The sequence below is a fragment of the Natator depressus genome, chromosome 11 (assembly GCF_965152275.1).
Source record: "Natator depressus isolate rNatDep1 chromosome 11, rNatDep2.hap1, whole genome shotgun sequence".
In the NCBI taxonomy this organism is placed as follows: Eukaryota; Metazoa; Chordata; order Testudines; family Cheloniidae; genus Natator; species Natator depressus.
The window spans coordinates 20,773,992-20,788,585 of record NC_134244.1 but is presented as its reverse complement, the minus strand read 5'-3'; the positions used below and the strand labels follow the sequence as shown (position 1 = coordinate 20,788,585).

The window sequence follows — 14,594 nt, the reverse complement described above, 5'->3', positions numbered from 1 at the left end:
TCTATCTTGATTTACTGAAATTAACCTGATTTGAACTAAGTGCAGATGTTTACAGTTTATACCAATAAGTAGACAGATGAGATCTTTCCAATAATTTGAAAGAACATATACAAAATAAACAAGCTTGACAGAAAGAGACAAGAAAAGAGAAAGGTATAGAAAATATTGACCAGTGGGTAGAAATATTACATATTCTATGCAGTATGTCACAAGTATTAGCGTACAGCATAAAATTTAATAGCAAATTCCTCATATTACAGACTAAGCTGCTAGTACTTTACTGGACGTGGAATAGATTGTCCCTGCTCGCAGAGTATATGTGGCACATTAGGACCATGCTGTAGCAACCCTGACATTTCAAATGAGACCAAGACTTAAGGTGCTTAAGAAAAAAAAGGATTCTTTTATTTTTAAGTAAAACTTGCCTCTAGTTTATGTTTATTTTACTTTCCTTGGTCTACACTAGGAGTTGAGGTCGAATTTAGCAGCGTTAAATCGATTTAACCCTGCACCCGTCCACACGACGAAGCCCTTTTTTTCGACTTAAAGGGCTCTTAAAATCGATTTCCTTACTCCACCCCCGACAAGGGGATTAGCGCTGAAATCGGCCTTGCTGGGTCGAATTTGGGGTACTGTGGACGCAATTAGCCGGTATTGGCCTGCGGGAGCTATCCCAGAGTGCTCCATTGTGACCGCTCTAGACAGCACTCTCAACTCAGATGCACTGGCCAGGTAGACAGGAAAAGGCCCACGAACTTTTGAATTTCAATTTCCTGTTTGGCTAGCGTGGCAAGCTGCAGATGACCATGCAGAGCTCATCAGCAGAGGTGACCATGATGGAGTCCCAGAATCACAAAAGAGCTCCAGCATGGACCGAACGGGAGGTACGGGATCTGATCGCTGTATGGGGAGAGGAATCCGTGCTATCAGAACTACGTTCCAGTTTTCGAAATGCCAAAACATTTGTCAAAATCTCCCAGGGCATGAAGGACAGAGGCCATAACAGGGACCCAAAGCAGTGCCGTGTGAAACTTAAGGAGCTGAGGCAAGCCTACCAGAAAACCAGAGAGGCGAATGGCCGCTCCAGGTCAGAGCCCAAAACGTGCCGCTTCTGTGTTGAGCTGCGTGCCATTTTAGGAGTTCAGCCACTACTACCCCAGCTGTGTTGTTTGACTCCTTCAATGGAGATGGAGGCAACACAGAAGCAGGTTTTGGGGACGAGGAAGATGATGATGATGAGGTTGTAGATAGCAAGCAAGTGGAGAAACCGGTTTTCCCGACAGCCAGGAACTGTTTCTTACCCTGGACCTGGAGCCACTACCCCCCAAACCCACCCCAGGCTGCCTCCTGGACCCTCCAGGTGGAGAAGGGACCTCTGGTGAGTGTACCTTTTAAAATACTATACATTGTTTAAAAGCAAGCATGTTTAACGATTAATTTGCCCTGGCATTCGTGGCTCTCCTGGATATACTCCCAAATCCTTTGCAAAAGGTTTCTGGGGAGGGCAGCCTTATTCCATCCACCATGGTAGGACACTTTACCACTCCAGGCCAGTAGCACGTACTCAGGAATCATTGTAGAACAAAGCATTGCCGTGTATGTTTGCTGGCATTCAAACAACATCCGTTCTTTATCTCTCTGTGTTATCCTCAGGAGAGTGATATCATTCATGGTCACCTGGTTGAAATAGGGGGCTTTTCTTAAGGGGACACTCAGAGGTGCCCATTCCTGCTGGGCTGTTTGCCTGTGGCTGAACAGAAATGTTCCCCGCTGTTAGCCATGTGGAAGGGGAAGGGGGGAGGGGCTAGCCACGCGTTGGGGGGAGGCAAAATGCGACCTTGGAACGAAAGCACATGTGCTATGTATGTAATGTTAACAGCAAGGTTTACCGTGAAAGAGTGTACCCATTGTTCTATAAAATGTGTGTCTTTTTAAATACCTCCACCAGCTGCATGTGTTTCAAGAATCACAGGATCTTCTCTTTCCCAGAGGCTAGCAAAGATTAGAAGGCAGAAAAAATGCACTCGCGATGAAATGTTCTCTGAGCTTATGCTGTCCTCCCACACTGACACTGCACAGATGAATGTGTGGAGGTAGACAATGTCAGAGTGCAGGAAAGCACAAAATGACCGGGAGGAGAGGTGGTGGACTGAAGAGAGTAAGTGGCAGGCTGAAGAGAGGGCTGAAGCTGAAAGGTGGCGGCAGCGTGATGAGAGGAGGCAGGATTCAATGCTGAGGCTGCTGGAGGATCAAACTAATATGCTCCAGCGTATGGTTGAGCTGCAGGAAAGGCAGCAGGAGCACAGACCGCCGCTACAGCCCCTGTGTAACCAACAGCACTCCTTCCCAAGTTCCATAGCCTCCTCACCCAGACGCCCAAGAATGCGGTGGGGGGGCCTCCTGCCACTCCACCCCAGAGGATTGCCCAAGCAACAGAAGGCTGGCATTCAACAAGTTTTAAACTTTTAAAGTGCTGTGTGGCCTTGTCCTTCCCTCCTCCACCACCCCTCCTGGTGCTTCTCTCCTCCACCACCCCTCCTGGGCTACCTTGGTAGTTATCCCCCTATTTGTGTGATGAATGAATAAAGAATGCATGACTGTGAAGCAACAATGACTTTATTGCCTCTGCAAGTGGTGATCGAAGGGAGGAGGGGAGGGTGGTTAGCTTACAGGGAAGTAGAGTGAACCAAGAGATGGGGGGTTTCATCAAGAACAAACAAACAGAACTTTCACACCATAGCCTGGCCAGTCATGAAACTAGTTTTCAAAGCTTCTCTGATGTGCACCGCACCCTCCTGTGCTCTTCTAACCGCCCTGGTGTCTGGCTGTGCGTAACCAGCAGCTAGGCAATTTGCCTCAACCTCCCACCCCGCCATAAACGTCTCCCCCTTACTCTCACAGATATTGTGGAGCGCACAGCAAGCAGTAATAACAGTGGGAATATTGGTTTCGCTGAGGTCTAACCGAGTCAGTAAACTGTGCCAGTGCGCTTTTAAACGTCCAAATGCACATTCTACCACCATTCTGCATTTGCTCAGCCTATAGTTGAACAGCTCCTGACTACTCTCCAGGCTGCCTGTGTACGGCTTCATAAGCCATGGCATTAAGGGGTAGGCTGGGTTCCCAAGGATAACTATAGGCATTTCAACATCCCCAGTGGTTATTTTCTGGTCTGGGAATAAAGTCCCTTCCTGCAGCTTTTGAAACAGACCAGAGTTCCTGAAGATGCGAGCGTCATGTACCTTTCCCAACCATCCCACGTTGATGTTGGTGAAATGTCCCTTGTGATCCACCAGTGCTTGCAGCACTATTGAAAAGTACCCCTTGTGGTTTATGTACTCGCCGGCTTGGTGCTCCGGTGCCAAGATAGGGCTATGGGTTCCGTCTGTGGCCCCACCACAGTTAGGGAATCCCATTGCAGCAAAGCCATCCACTGTGACCTGCACATTTCCCAGGGTCACTACCCTTGATATCAGCAGATCTTTGATTGCTTTGGCTACTTGCATCACAGCAGCCCCCACAGTAGATTTGCCCACTCCAAATTGATTCCCGACTGACCGATAGCTGTCTGGCGTTGCAAGCTTCCACAGGGCTATTGCCACTCGCTTCTCAACTGTGAGGGCTGCTCCCATGTTGGTATTCTTGTGCCTCAGGGCAGGGGAAAGCAAGTCAAAGTTCCATGAAAGTGCCCTTACGCATGCGAAAGTTTCGCAGCCACTGGGAATCGTCCCAGACCTACAACACTATGCGGTCCTACCAGTCTGTGCTTGTTTCCCGGGCCCAGAATCGGCATTCCACCACATGAGCCTGCCCCATTAGCACCATGATGCCCACATTGCCAGGTCCCGTGCTTTGAGGGAAGTCTATGTACATGTCTTCATCACTCTCGTCACCGCACTGACGTCGCCTACTCGCCCGGTATCGCTTTGCCAGGTTCTGGTGCTGCGTACACTGCGGGATAAGGCGTGTGGTGTTTAATGTGCTCCTAATTGCCAAAGTGACCTGAGTGGGCTTCACGGTTGCCGTGGTAGGCGTCTGCACATAAAAAAGGCGCGGAACGATTGTCTGCCATTGCCCTGACGGAGGGAGGGGCGACTGATGACATGGCTTACAGGGTTGGCTTACAGGGAATTAAAATCAACAAAGGGGGTGGCTTTGTGAGAAACTGAATGGCCACCTCAAGGATAGAACTCAAAACTGGGTTTAGTAGGCCGTTGATTTCACACAGGGAGGGAGGGAGGAGAAAATGAATACAAAACAAATCTGGTCTATTTCTTGTTTTGAGCCACTTCATCTATCTTTATACATCTTGCTGGCAGCAGACTGTGCAGTACGACCACTAGCCATCGTCATCTCCTGGGTGCTCAGCAGAAGACGGTGCAGTATGACTACCGGCCATCGTCTTCGGTTAGCTGCCGGTAGGACTCAATCGCCATGAAACGAAACAAGGGAAATGGCTGAGTCACTCCCACGTTTGCCCAGGCGCCCGGTTAAAAGAGCGCCCATGACTATGTCGACGACGGCTACCAGTCATACTGCACTGTCTGCTGCCAAAAGGCAATAAACTGCTGCTGTGTAGCAATGCAGTACCGCGTCTGCCAGCACCCAGGAGACATACGGTGATGGTTAGCTGAGCGGGCTCCATGCTTGCTGTGGTATGGCATCTGCACAGGTAACTCAAGAAAAAAGGTGCAAAACGATTGTCTGCCCTTGCTTTCATAGAGGGAGGGAGGGAACGGGGGCCTGACGATATGTACCCAGAACCACCAGCAACAATGTTTTAGCCCTATCAGGCACTGGGATTTCTACCCAGAATTCAAATGGGCGGTGGAGACTGCGGGAACTGTGGGATAGCCACCCACAGTGCAATGCTCCGGAAGTTGACGGTTGCCTCGGTACTGTGGACACAGTCCGCTGACTACATCCACTTAGAGCATGTGTGTGGAGACACACACAATTGACTGTATAAAAATGCTTTCTACAAAACCGACTTCTATAAATTTGACCTAGTTTTGTAGTGTAGACATACCCTTAGATAATGTTTCTGCTGATGGGATAATTTCATCAGATACTCATTTTTATAATGGGACGACAGTCCTAATGTTATAAGGAAAGCACCCCTAATGTTACACCATTGTACTTCAGTACTGTAGAAACTGAATGTAGGACATACACTCTAAGATAGTGGAAAACATTGAATGGTCACAATTTCAGTTCAGCTTTGGATAAATGAAACCTTAACCTCAAGGAACTCAAAGTTAAAAACAAAACATTTCCACTCTAACAGTATAATGGTTTTGCGTATTTGTCATATAAATGGTTTTGTAGTGCTGATGTTAATCATAACTTCAGTAACTTGCATTTCACATTTTCCCCTTTATGTCCTGCATAAGTAAGTGAATTTGGTTTGCAACCCTAATTTTCCCAGGGCCACCCCTTCCTGCTGAAAGTTAAAAGTCACAGATCCTGACAATGACTGTACAGACTGCTCCCACCCTCTGTGTGTGTGTGTTGTGTTACAGGGTGTGTAGAGCAGCTGGAGTGTAAGCAGCTGGAGTGTGGGCTGCAGTCTCTGGTGGCGTGTGTGTGTGTGTGTGTGTGTGTGTGTGTGTGTGTGTGTGTGTGTGTGTGTGTGTGTGTGTGTGTGTGTGTGTGTGTGTTAGCCATACATTTTATATATAGCTGAAGGGGTTCTCTCTCAGTTGAAAATACACTGAGCTCTCCTCAGAAGAGAGGGTTTTTTTGTTTGTTTTGTTTGTTTGTTTTTTTTACAAAAGAAGGCAGATTTAAACACAAAGGCAAGCTGATGTCTTTTCTTGCAAAGTTTAGTACTTCAAAAGTTAACTTCTGAAAAACTGCTGATGGATGGATAAAACATATCCTTGGACAACATGCAGCAGCCCTTATCTTTCCATCAGCATCTCCTACTTGTTGCTTACATCCTTTGGATTCCCTTGTTGCATCTTTGTACTGGGTCCGCTCCATTAGGTAAGGATTTTGGTACTTTTTAATTGTTTGACAGTGATTTGAGGGATACAGTGTTAATGAATGTTCTAAACTGAGACACGTAACCTGTTTATGTATACTTTTCAGCAACATCTACAGTGATAGAGATATAATTTTAAAGAGTATCCAAAATAGCGTGGAAATGGTATTAAAACAAACAATTAACAAGCTAATTTGAAAGTTCACATAGTGAAAGTGATGTTGTGGACCCTGAAGCATGCTTACCAGGCACAGTATTTACTATATATGTGGGATTAGGCATTTTTTTTTTGTTTTCATAGTACAAAAATAGAGAAAATACAATCCTTCTGAAAATGCTTACTCTGTATTAGAAAATGACACGTACTCATAACTCGTTCCATTAAAGGAAAATATGTAAAAAACCCCCAAAGCATAAATTAAGAAAAGTATTTAAAAACAGAATCCATTCCTCCAGGGAGAGAAGTTTGTGCCATATATCAGATAAATGTTATAGTTCAGTTAATTACACATATAACAATACACAGTTACATAGTGCCTGGCAACAGTGCTCATAAGTAAATTTTGATGTATTGTACATATTAAGTGCAAGCTTTGTTTAATGCTGGCATAATATTCCCAATAAGAGGTTACAGATTTTACATACTTTATTTATTCAGTTTTGTTCTAGTTAATCTAGTATAGTAATTAATCTACTGTAGCAATATAACTATGCAGTGAAAATCATGTCAGCCATTATTGAGCTAATAGTGTCTGTCAAACAGAGTATAAAATAATGGGAAAGCCTAGGGCTCAGAACCAAACACTGAGTGTAGTATGCATATCCCATGTGCAATACTTGGTAGCAATCGCCACTTGCTGGAAATATATCACAATATTTTATACAGTTTAATTCAGCTAGGGTTTTTGATGGTTTAAAAAAGTGATTATCAGCCAGTGATCATTAGCTGTATAAAGACAAAACAATTTAAAGCTCTCTTCATTTCAATATCAAAGGGTCACCTAGTAAGGTTTGCAGGACTAAACACAAAGTGAATGACCTTATCTTCTTTATCTTCAAACAATGCTGCTAGTTTCTAAAACCTTTTGAAGGGTTGCCAGTTTTATGGAGTGTAGCAGCTACTTACCTGATAGAAAAGGCTTTTTCATCAAGGGGAAATGACCTTTTAACTCCTGGTAACAAAGCAACTGCTTTTCCACTTTAGTTTTGTTATTGAAGGCAATATGCACAGGCGTACTTTTTAAACAGGGAATACAAACCAAAAATTAAAAAATTGTTTGCTGCATTTTAGAGGCAGAGGATCTTTTGTTTTTTGTTTTTCCCGTGAACTGCAAATAAATGAAATTGCTCAAAAAATTTTTTACATTTTCTGACAGATTGTGCTGTGACATTATAATATTAACAAAGCCATATGCTGTTTACTTTTATACTCTGAATGTAATAAAATTAATTCCATAAGGATTTTGCTGTGAATAAGGAAAGTCTGACCAAATAGCTCTCTGCAGCTGCCTCATTAAGAAAAATAAAAAGTCTGTTACGGAGCAAGGAAGATCTCTCTTTATCATTTTCTTCAGGAATGGAGAAGCCAGGAGTGATTAAAGATATACTCATTATTCTTGTGCTTTACATGGTCCCCTGTGATTGAGAAACATGAAAGGGTTACCTACAATGTTTGTAGCTGTGCTGTAGCAGTTTTTTTTTTAAATAAAGCACCAGATGCAATAATAAAAGCAACTCAGTGACTCATAGGGGTGGGAGGGTTGACACTACCCAGAGCTTGTCAAACTTTACTCAGATAAGACTCTGTAAGTCAGTTAAGCAAAAGAAAAAGAAACTGTTCTTAAAAATACCTCTAACAATTTAACCTTAAAATATCTAGGTATTTGTAGCATTGGCATCAAGATGAGGTTTTTTCCCCCCCTTTAGTTTTTTTCATGCAGTAGGGTGTTTGAAAAGTTTGGCAATGTTATATGAGCTTCTTGCAAAGTTACATACATGCACCAAAGTTCATGAAATAAGAGTTAAGTTGTGGCAAGTGAATTGTACAGTACCAAATATATATATTAATTACTTTAAAAAAATAAAAATAATGAGTCTTTAATGTGTATGGAGGCTGGGAGGAGAAAGAAAGGTATGGGAGAAATGAAGAGTAGGTGGAATGGAGAATTGGAATAGGAGAATAGGAAGTGCAGCAGGGAGAAGAAATTTGATTCGCAGAAGAAAGGAACAGTGGCACCACACCCTAAAGAAACAATTTATGAAGGCAAATGAGACCAATCTAGCATATGAAAAGCCACTTGTTCCCGACACTAATCCCACAGACTGTAGTCTTCCTCTCACGGAAACAGTGAAAACCAAACATAACAGTATGTAATCTGCACTATGTACAGTAACAACTAAAGCAACCCCAGTAGCCTATTTTGTGACCTTTTTTCTACTATTAGATAGGATGAGAATGTATAACCAGCTATATAATTTCATGCTTCTGGGCAAAAGCCAACTAATTTCTAACTGCTTGGAGCAAAGAAGAAAGTTTCCCCATGGGCACATCAGTTCATAATCATCCATTATGGAGTTTTTACATCTTTCTCTTAAACATCTGGTACTAGCCTTTGCTGGAGATAGGATACTGGACTGAGTAGAGCATTGGTCTGATCAGGTGTTACAGTTCCTAACCCCCCCGTGTTCCTGTTCTTACAATCAAATATTGTTTTACAGATCAGATTCTGCTCTCATTTTAAGCTGGTGTAAATGTAGCGTAACACCACTGATTTCAGTGGAATTAGTCCAGGTTACACCGTTACAGATGAGAATGTAATTTGACCTTTTGTAATTGTTATGGCAGAGCACAGTGTGTGACAGGGTTGGGCCAGATGGCTACAGGAGAGTAACAGAAGGCAGATATATTAGCCCCAGGTTAAGTAGGTCCCTTTTCCCTGGGTAAGGTAACAGGGAAGGTTTTTTTTTTTTTGCAGTTCCAGTGACTTTTATTTTAATGTTTCCTTGCTGCCTTTACATTGCATTAGTATAGTTTGTGTAGGTGATAATTACATTAAACAAAACAAAAGTACCAGAGCTAGTCTGTGAGCACTAAGCAGAAGTTCCCTGTACATTAAGAATACAGACACTTAGATAATCTAGCAGAATTATAAACACAAAAGGGCAAATAAATTACATGTCTAGGCATATGTGACAGGGTCGGGCCAGATGGCTACAGGAGAGTAACAGAAGGCAGATATATTAGCCCCAGGTTAAGTAGGTCCCTTTTCCCTGGGTAAGGTAACAGGGAAGGGTTTTTTTTTTTGTCAGTCCACTAATTTATTTTTATCTTGTTTTAAACAGAAACATTTTATAGTCTCTTTTATCATATGTTATTTTGTTGTGCTTGTATAATTCTTTTGAGGGTTTTTTTCACCAAAACAAAGGATACATTTTTAACATTCTGTTTGACACTATCCAGTGTCTTACTAAGATACCCAGTTCTTCATGATATTGTGACTTTTTCTAGTAACTGGTGTGACAGGGTTGGGCCAGATGGCTACAGGAGAGTAATAGAAGGCAGATATATTAGCCCCAGGCTAAATAGGTCCCTTTTCCCTGGGTAAGGTAACAGGGAAGGTTCCAGAACAATCAGGAACCTTCTGGAGACAAGACAGACAGGCTGATTAGAACACCTGCAGCCAATCAAGAAACTGCTAGAATCAATTAAGGCAGGCTAATCAGGGCACCTGGGTTTAAAAAGGAGCTCACTTCAGTTTGTGGTGCGCGTGTAAGGAGCTGGGAGTAAGAGGCACTAGGAGCTGAGAGTGAGAACGCATACTGTTGGAGGACTGAGGAGTACAAGCATTATCAGACACCAGGAGGAAGGTCCTATGGTGAGGATAAAGAAGGTGTTGGGAGGAGGCTATGGGGAAGTAGCCCAGGGAGTTGTAGCTGTCACACAGCTGTTCCAGGAGGCACTCTAGACAGCTGCATTCCACAGGGCCCTGGGCTGGAACCCAGAGTAGAGGGCGGGCCTGGGTTCACCCCAAACCTCCCAACTCCTGGTCAGACACAGGAGGAGTTGACCTGGACTCTGGGTTCACAAAAATGGCCAAACTAAGGGCTGCCGTGAAGCTCCAACATGAGCAAATCCGCCAATAAGCGCAAGACCCACCAAGGTAGAGGAGGAACTTTGTCACAGTGATGCCTATTGTTATGGTTGCAGAATGACTTCCATTTGCTGATAACTCTTGATATTTCCTTTCTGAAACTTGGCATGGTTGTTCACACTACAGTGTTGTTTTTTAAGTGCAGCTGTTTTTGAGAACGGAGAGTGAAAAAAATTACTTTTCCATTATAAAATATTGTGACATTTTTGAACAGCTTTAGAATGTCAGTGGGAGATGCTAGAAATTTGGCAGAGAGACAGTCCTTGACTCACAGGTGTGCCTTTTGAAGATCTCATGAAAATTTGTTGTGACCTGTGAGAGTTTTAGAGGTTTACAATATGTATTTGGTGCAAGAGCACTGGATTTTGCAATGTGATCACTTAATGGTCTGCCAATATTCTCTTGGTTCTGCATGGGTGTAGATAGCTGCTTAAGAATTTTGAACTATTTATTACTATATTACAGTAGTGATCCCAAACAAGATTAGGGCCTTGTAGTGAAATGGATGGAGCGGTGCTCCCTTGTTGACCTTCCTCTGCAGCTGTGGGTTTGCCCAGGGGAAGGAAGCACTGAGCCGCTATGTTGTATGCAGAAGGAGAATGGCTGAAGGGATAGATAAAACTCATAATTTGGAGGTTGGTGTCCTTCATGACATGCAGCCAAAGTAGCGGGGCATGGTCAGTAACTAAGGTGAAATGACTGCCCAGAAGATAGTATTGGAGTGAGTCCATGACCTACTTCACCACTAATGTCTCTCTTTTATGACTACAGAAGAGACCTTCTCCCTTGAGAAAAATTTTCAGCTAAGGTAGAGGAGATGTTCATCACCTTCCATCCCCTGAGATAAGGTGGCTCCTAATCCCGCATTGGAGGGATTGGTTTGTAGCAGGAATTCCCTGGTGAAGTTGAAACTGTACAAAACTGGTTCTCAGCAGAGATGGGGCTTAAGGGTTTAAAAGGTGTCTTGACAAGCATTGGTCCACTGGATCTTTTGGGGCTATTGTTTTTAAGGAGATCCCTACAAGGGGCCACAATAGTCAAGAAGCCGGGAATAAATTGTTGTTAGTATTATGACAGTCCTAAGAAGCTGTATACCTTTTTCTTTGGAGTTGGCATGGGGCATGACTGGAGGGCTGGACCTTATCCACCAAGGATCACACCTTCTCTTTCCCCAGGTAGATTCTCATTTTTGCCCAGGTGGCATTTAGTAGGGGTTTTCCATCAGGACAGCTGCCTTGAGGGACTGGAGTATGGCAGTTACTTGTTTTAGGTGGTTTTCCCAGGTTCGACTGTAGATTATGCTGTCATCCAGGTATGCAACAGCATAGCTATTATGGAGCCGGAGGACCTGGTCCATCAGTTGGTGGAACATGGTTGGGGCCTCATGTAATCCAAATGGCGTAGTCTGGAATTAAAAAGACCAAAATGGGTGGCAAAGGCCATTTTTCCTTGGGACTCAGGCATGAGGAGGATCTGCCATCAAATACCTGTTGGTCAGATCTAGGGTGGTAATGTACTCTGCCTCACCTAGACATCAAATAATTCATCAATGCATGGTATAGGGTACACATCAAATTTCAATATGGCATTTACTTTCCAGAAATCTATACAAAAATGAATAGTCCGATCAGGCTTAGGGATGGGCACTACTGAGCTTCTCTGTTCTCTAAATGACTCCTCAATTACTTGCAGCTCTAGCATCTACTGAAGTTCTTGCTTCTCTTATTCTCTGGGGAAGGGGGTCATGAATTTTCTCTGACTCATTGTCCGGGTTCAGTCTTAGAGTAATGAGAAATTAGAGGGTTCATCCAGATTGCATAGAAAACACCATGGAGAAGGGAGTAATCAACTGCTGGGCCTGGACCATTTGTTCTGGAGTGAGGTTGGTCCTGATTTTGACCATCCCAGGCTTTGAGGTTCCAGTAGTCTGTGGGCCCAATTCAGACTTTGGTGGCTAGGGGGCTATAAACAGGTCCTTTCAAGCCTTCCATGGCTTTAGAAGATTCATGAGGTAAATTTGTTGGAGTTTACATCTGTCTTCTGGACATTGTAATTCACAGGCCCCACTCGTCATATCACCTCATAAGGCCCCTGCCAGCAGGCAAACAACTTCAATTCCGCACTGGGAAGTAATAAGAGAAACCGATCCTCAGGTTGAACCCCCTGAAGGTGGGCCCTTTTATTAAAGGCTGCTTTCTGGGTGCTCTGGGCACATAGGAGAATAAGCTTAAAGCTTTGGGCCTCTCCTGAAGGTCAAGAATGTACTATACCACATTATCCATGCCAGGTGACTGTTCTTTCCACATTTCCCATATGAGGTCCAAAATCCCTTGTGGTTGTCTCCCATAATAATAGCTTTAATTGTAAAAAGTAAATGGTGGATTGTGACACTCCTTTCATTACAAACAGAAGGGGAGGGAGTAATTGGTTCCAATGTCAGATATTCATAGTGATAAACTTTCTTAGCATATTCTTTAGGGTCCCATTAAATCATTCCACCAGCTTGTCTGTTTGGGGATCGTAGACTGATGTTTGGAGGGTCTTTATTTTCAACAGTCAACATAGTTCCTTCATTGTCTGGGACATGTTTGTTCCCTGGTCTATTATAATGTGGAACCCCAGTCTAGGCAAAGATTTTCATCAGTTCAGAAACAACTGCTTTGGCATTCATAGAGCACAGGGATATGACCTTATGATAATGCTTGACATAGTCCGCAAGTACCAAAATGTACTGGTAACCTGCAGCACTCTTTTCAAGAGGGCCAATTATGTCCATCCCAATATGATTAAAGGGTATGCTCTCCAGTGGGAGGGGAACCAGTGACGTTTTCTCCATTGGCTGGGGTGCTGTGAACTAGCCCTCTGGGCAGCAGGCAAAAAAGTTGGGGATGTCCTTTTACATTCCAGGCCAAAAAAAAAAAAATCAGACTAGAATTTGAGCCAGACTAGAATTTTCTCCTTTCTGAGGTGCTTTATGAAATGTATGCTGTGGACCAACCACATGACCTTCTTCTGATGGGATCTGGACACGAGAAGCTGGTTTCAGATTTCCTCAGGCTGGCGGTCTCTCTCGAGGTGATAGGGATGATCACTCTGAATCTCAAAATGAGGGAAGACTTTAGCTTGTTGAGGTTCCACCATTTCCCCATTGAAAACTGCCACGTGGACATAGGCCTGGTTCAGCATGTCATCAGTTCTCTGTTCTTCAATTAAGTTGGAGAATTTTGTTAGGATTTCCGACTTGGGTAAGGAAAGGGTCTTCAAGTCAGAGTTTTCAGAGGATACTTTACACTGTATACTTTGTACAAAGATTACTACAACAGTATGTAGGGTATGCACACAGGTACATTCTGTCACAATATCCGTAGGGTTTCACATTCCCATGTATGCATTATAGAAGGATGGTACCTGGGGGTGATCCAAGATTGGGATCACAGAGGGACTACACCAGAGAATCCTGAATCTCTGAGACCCACCACTTCTGTCCCATTCACCTTTACAAAGCTAGTCAACGTCACAAGCTTTGGTTGTTGAGCTCAGGCTCCAGCAGTCCAGATTTTCCCAAACCTGCCCTCCATGAAGGGGTAATCTTGGGACCAGTGCCCAAGATGGCCACTTGAAAAAGTAAATGTCTGAGATTTTGCTGTTGCAATTGGGGAACTTCCCTAGGTCCCCAGAAGGTCCCATCTGCATGAGGTCCCCCTATTTTGGTTTCCATGGTTTTTTCCTTCTTAAGATCAGGTAGATTGGTGGTTTCTCAAACTGGGGCTGAGTCAACAGCTCCAGACCTTTTGTGCAGGAAATCCATGGTCCCCACAATCGATGGGGACTCCGGAGTTTGGGTGATGGGGGAAACAGAGGGGCACCCCTCAAGATGTCAGCCTTCATGGCCAGTTTTTTCATTTGGCTGTGACGTTCCTTTGACTCCATCTGGTCCACATGGTCCTTGGCCAGCAGATAGCTCTTCATTAGGTGACTGACATTTGCCATGGTCTTGGGTTCATGGCCTAGGACACAGTCCTTTCCCCTAGGGTGGGGAATATCTGGGTGAAGAATTCAAGTAGTCATCTTTGCCATCTGGGTTCCTGTCTTCATCTCAGGTCTGAGCCATCTCCAACATGAATTTCATAGCTTTTTGGCAATCATGCAGGACTGTGCTCTGAAAGGATACCATTCTTCCCAGAAATGTTGTGGAGTGTCTCTTATGAGATGTCCACAGTATCAAAGATGCTGCTGACCTGCATATAATTTCAGACAGTGACAAGGTCTAAAAGCAAGATTAGCTGTTTGCTCAATCCCAGTTAAGAATGGGGCCAGCAAAACTGCCTATTGTTCAAGGGGTCACTGAGCTGCAGGTGCCATTTGCCCCAAAGTTTCAAGGAAGGCCTTGTTGTCGGGCCTCCTCTTTGTATGCCTGACGAGAAAGGGGCTACTGCTGAATCAAGTTTTGCCAATAC

General features: G+C 43.9%; 1 protein-coding gene across 1 annotated transcript in view; it reads left to right on the top strand.

Annotated features, from left to right (window-relative positions):
• Positions 1-5,785: 5,785 nt before the first annotated feature.
• LOC141995842 (von Willebrand factor D and EGF domain-containing protein-like) overlaps positions 5,786-14,594 on the top strand; it is a 245,954-nt gene continuing 237,145 nt past the window's right edge. The window contains exon 1 of the mRNA XM_074967290.1: positions 5,786-5,988. Coding sequence (XP_074823391.1) covers positions 5,892-5,988 — 97 coding nt within the window. The 5' untranslated portion in view covers positions 5,786-5,891. The remainder of the gene's footprint in view (positions 5,989-14,594) is intronic.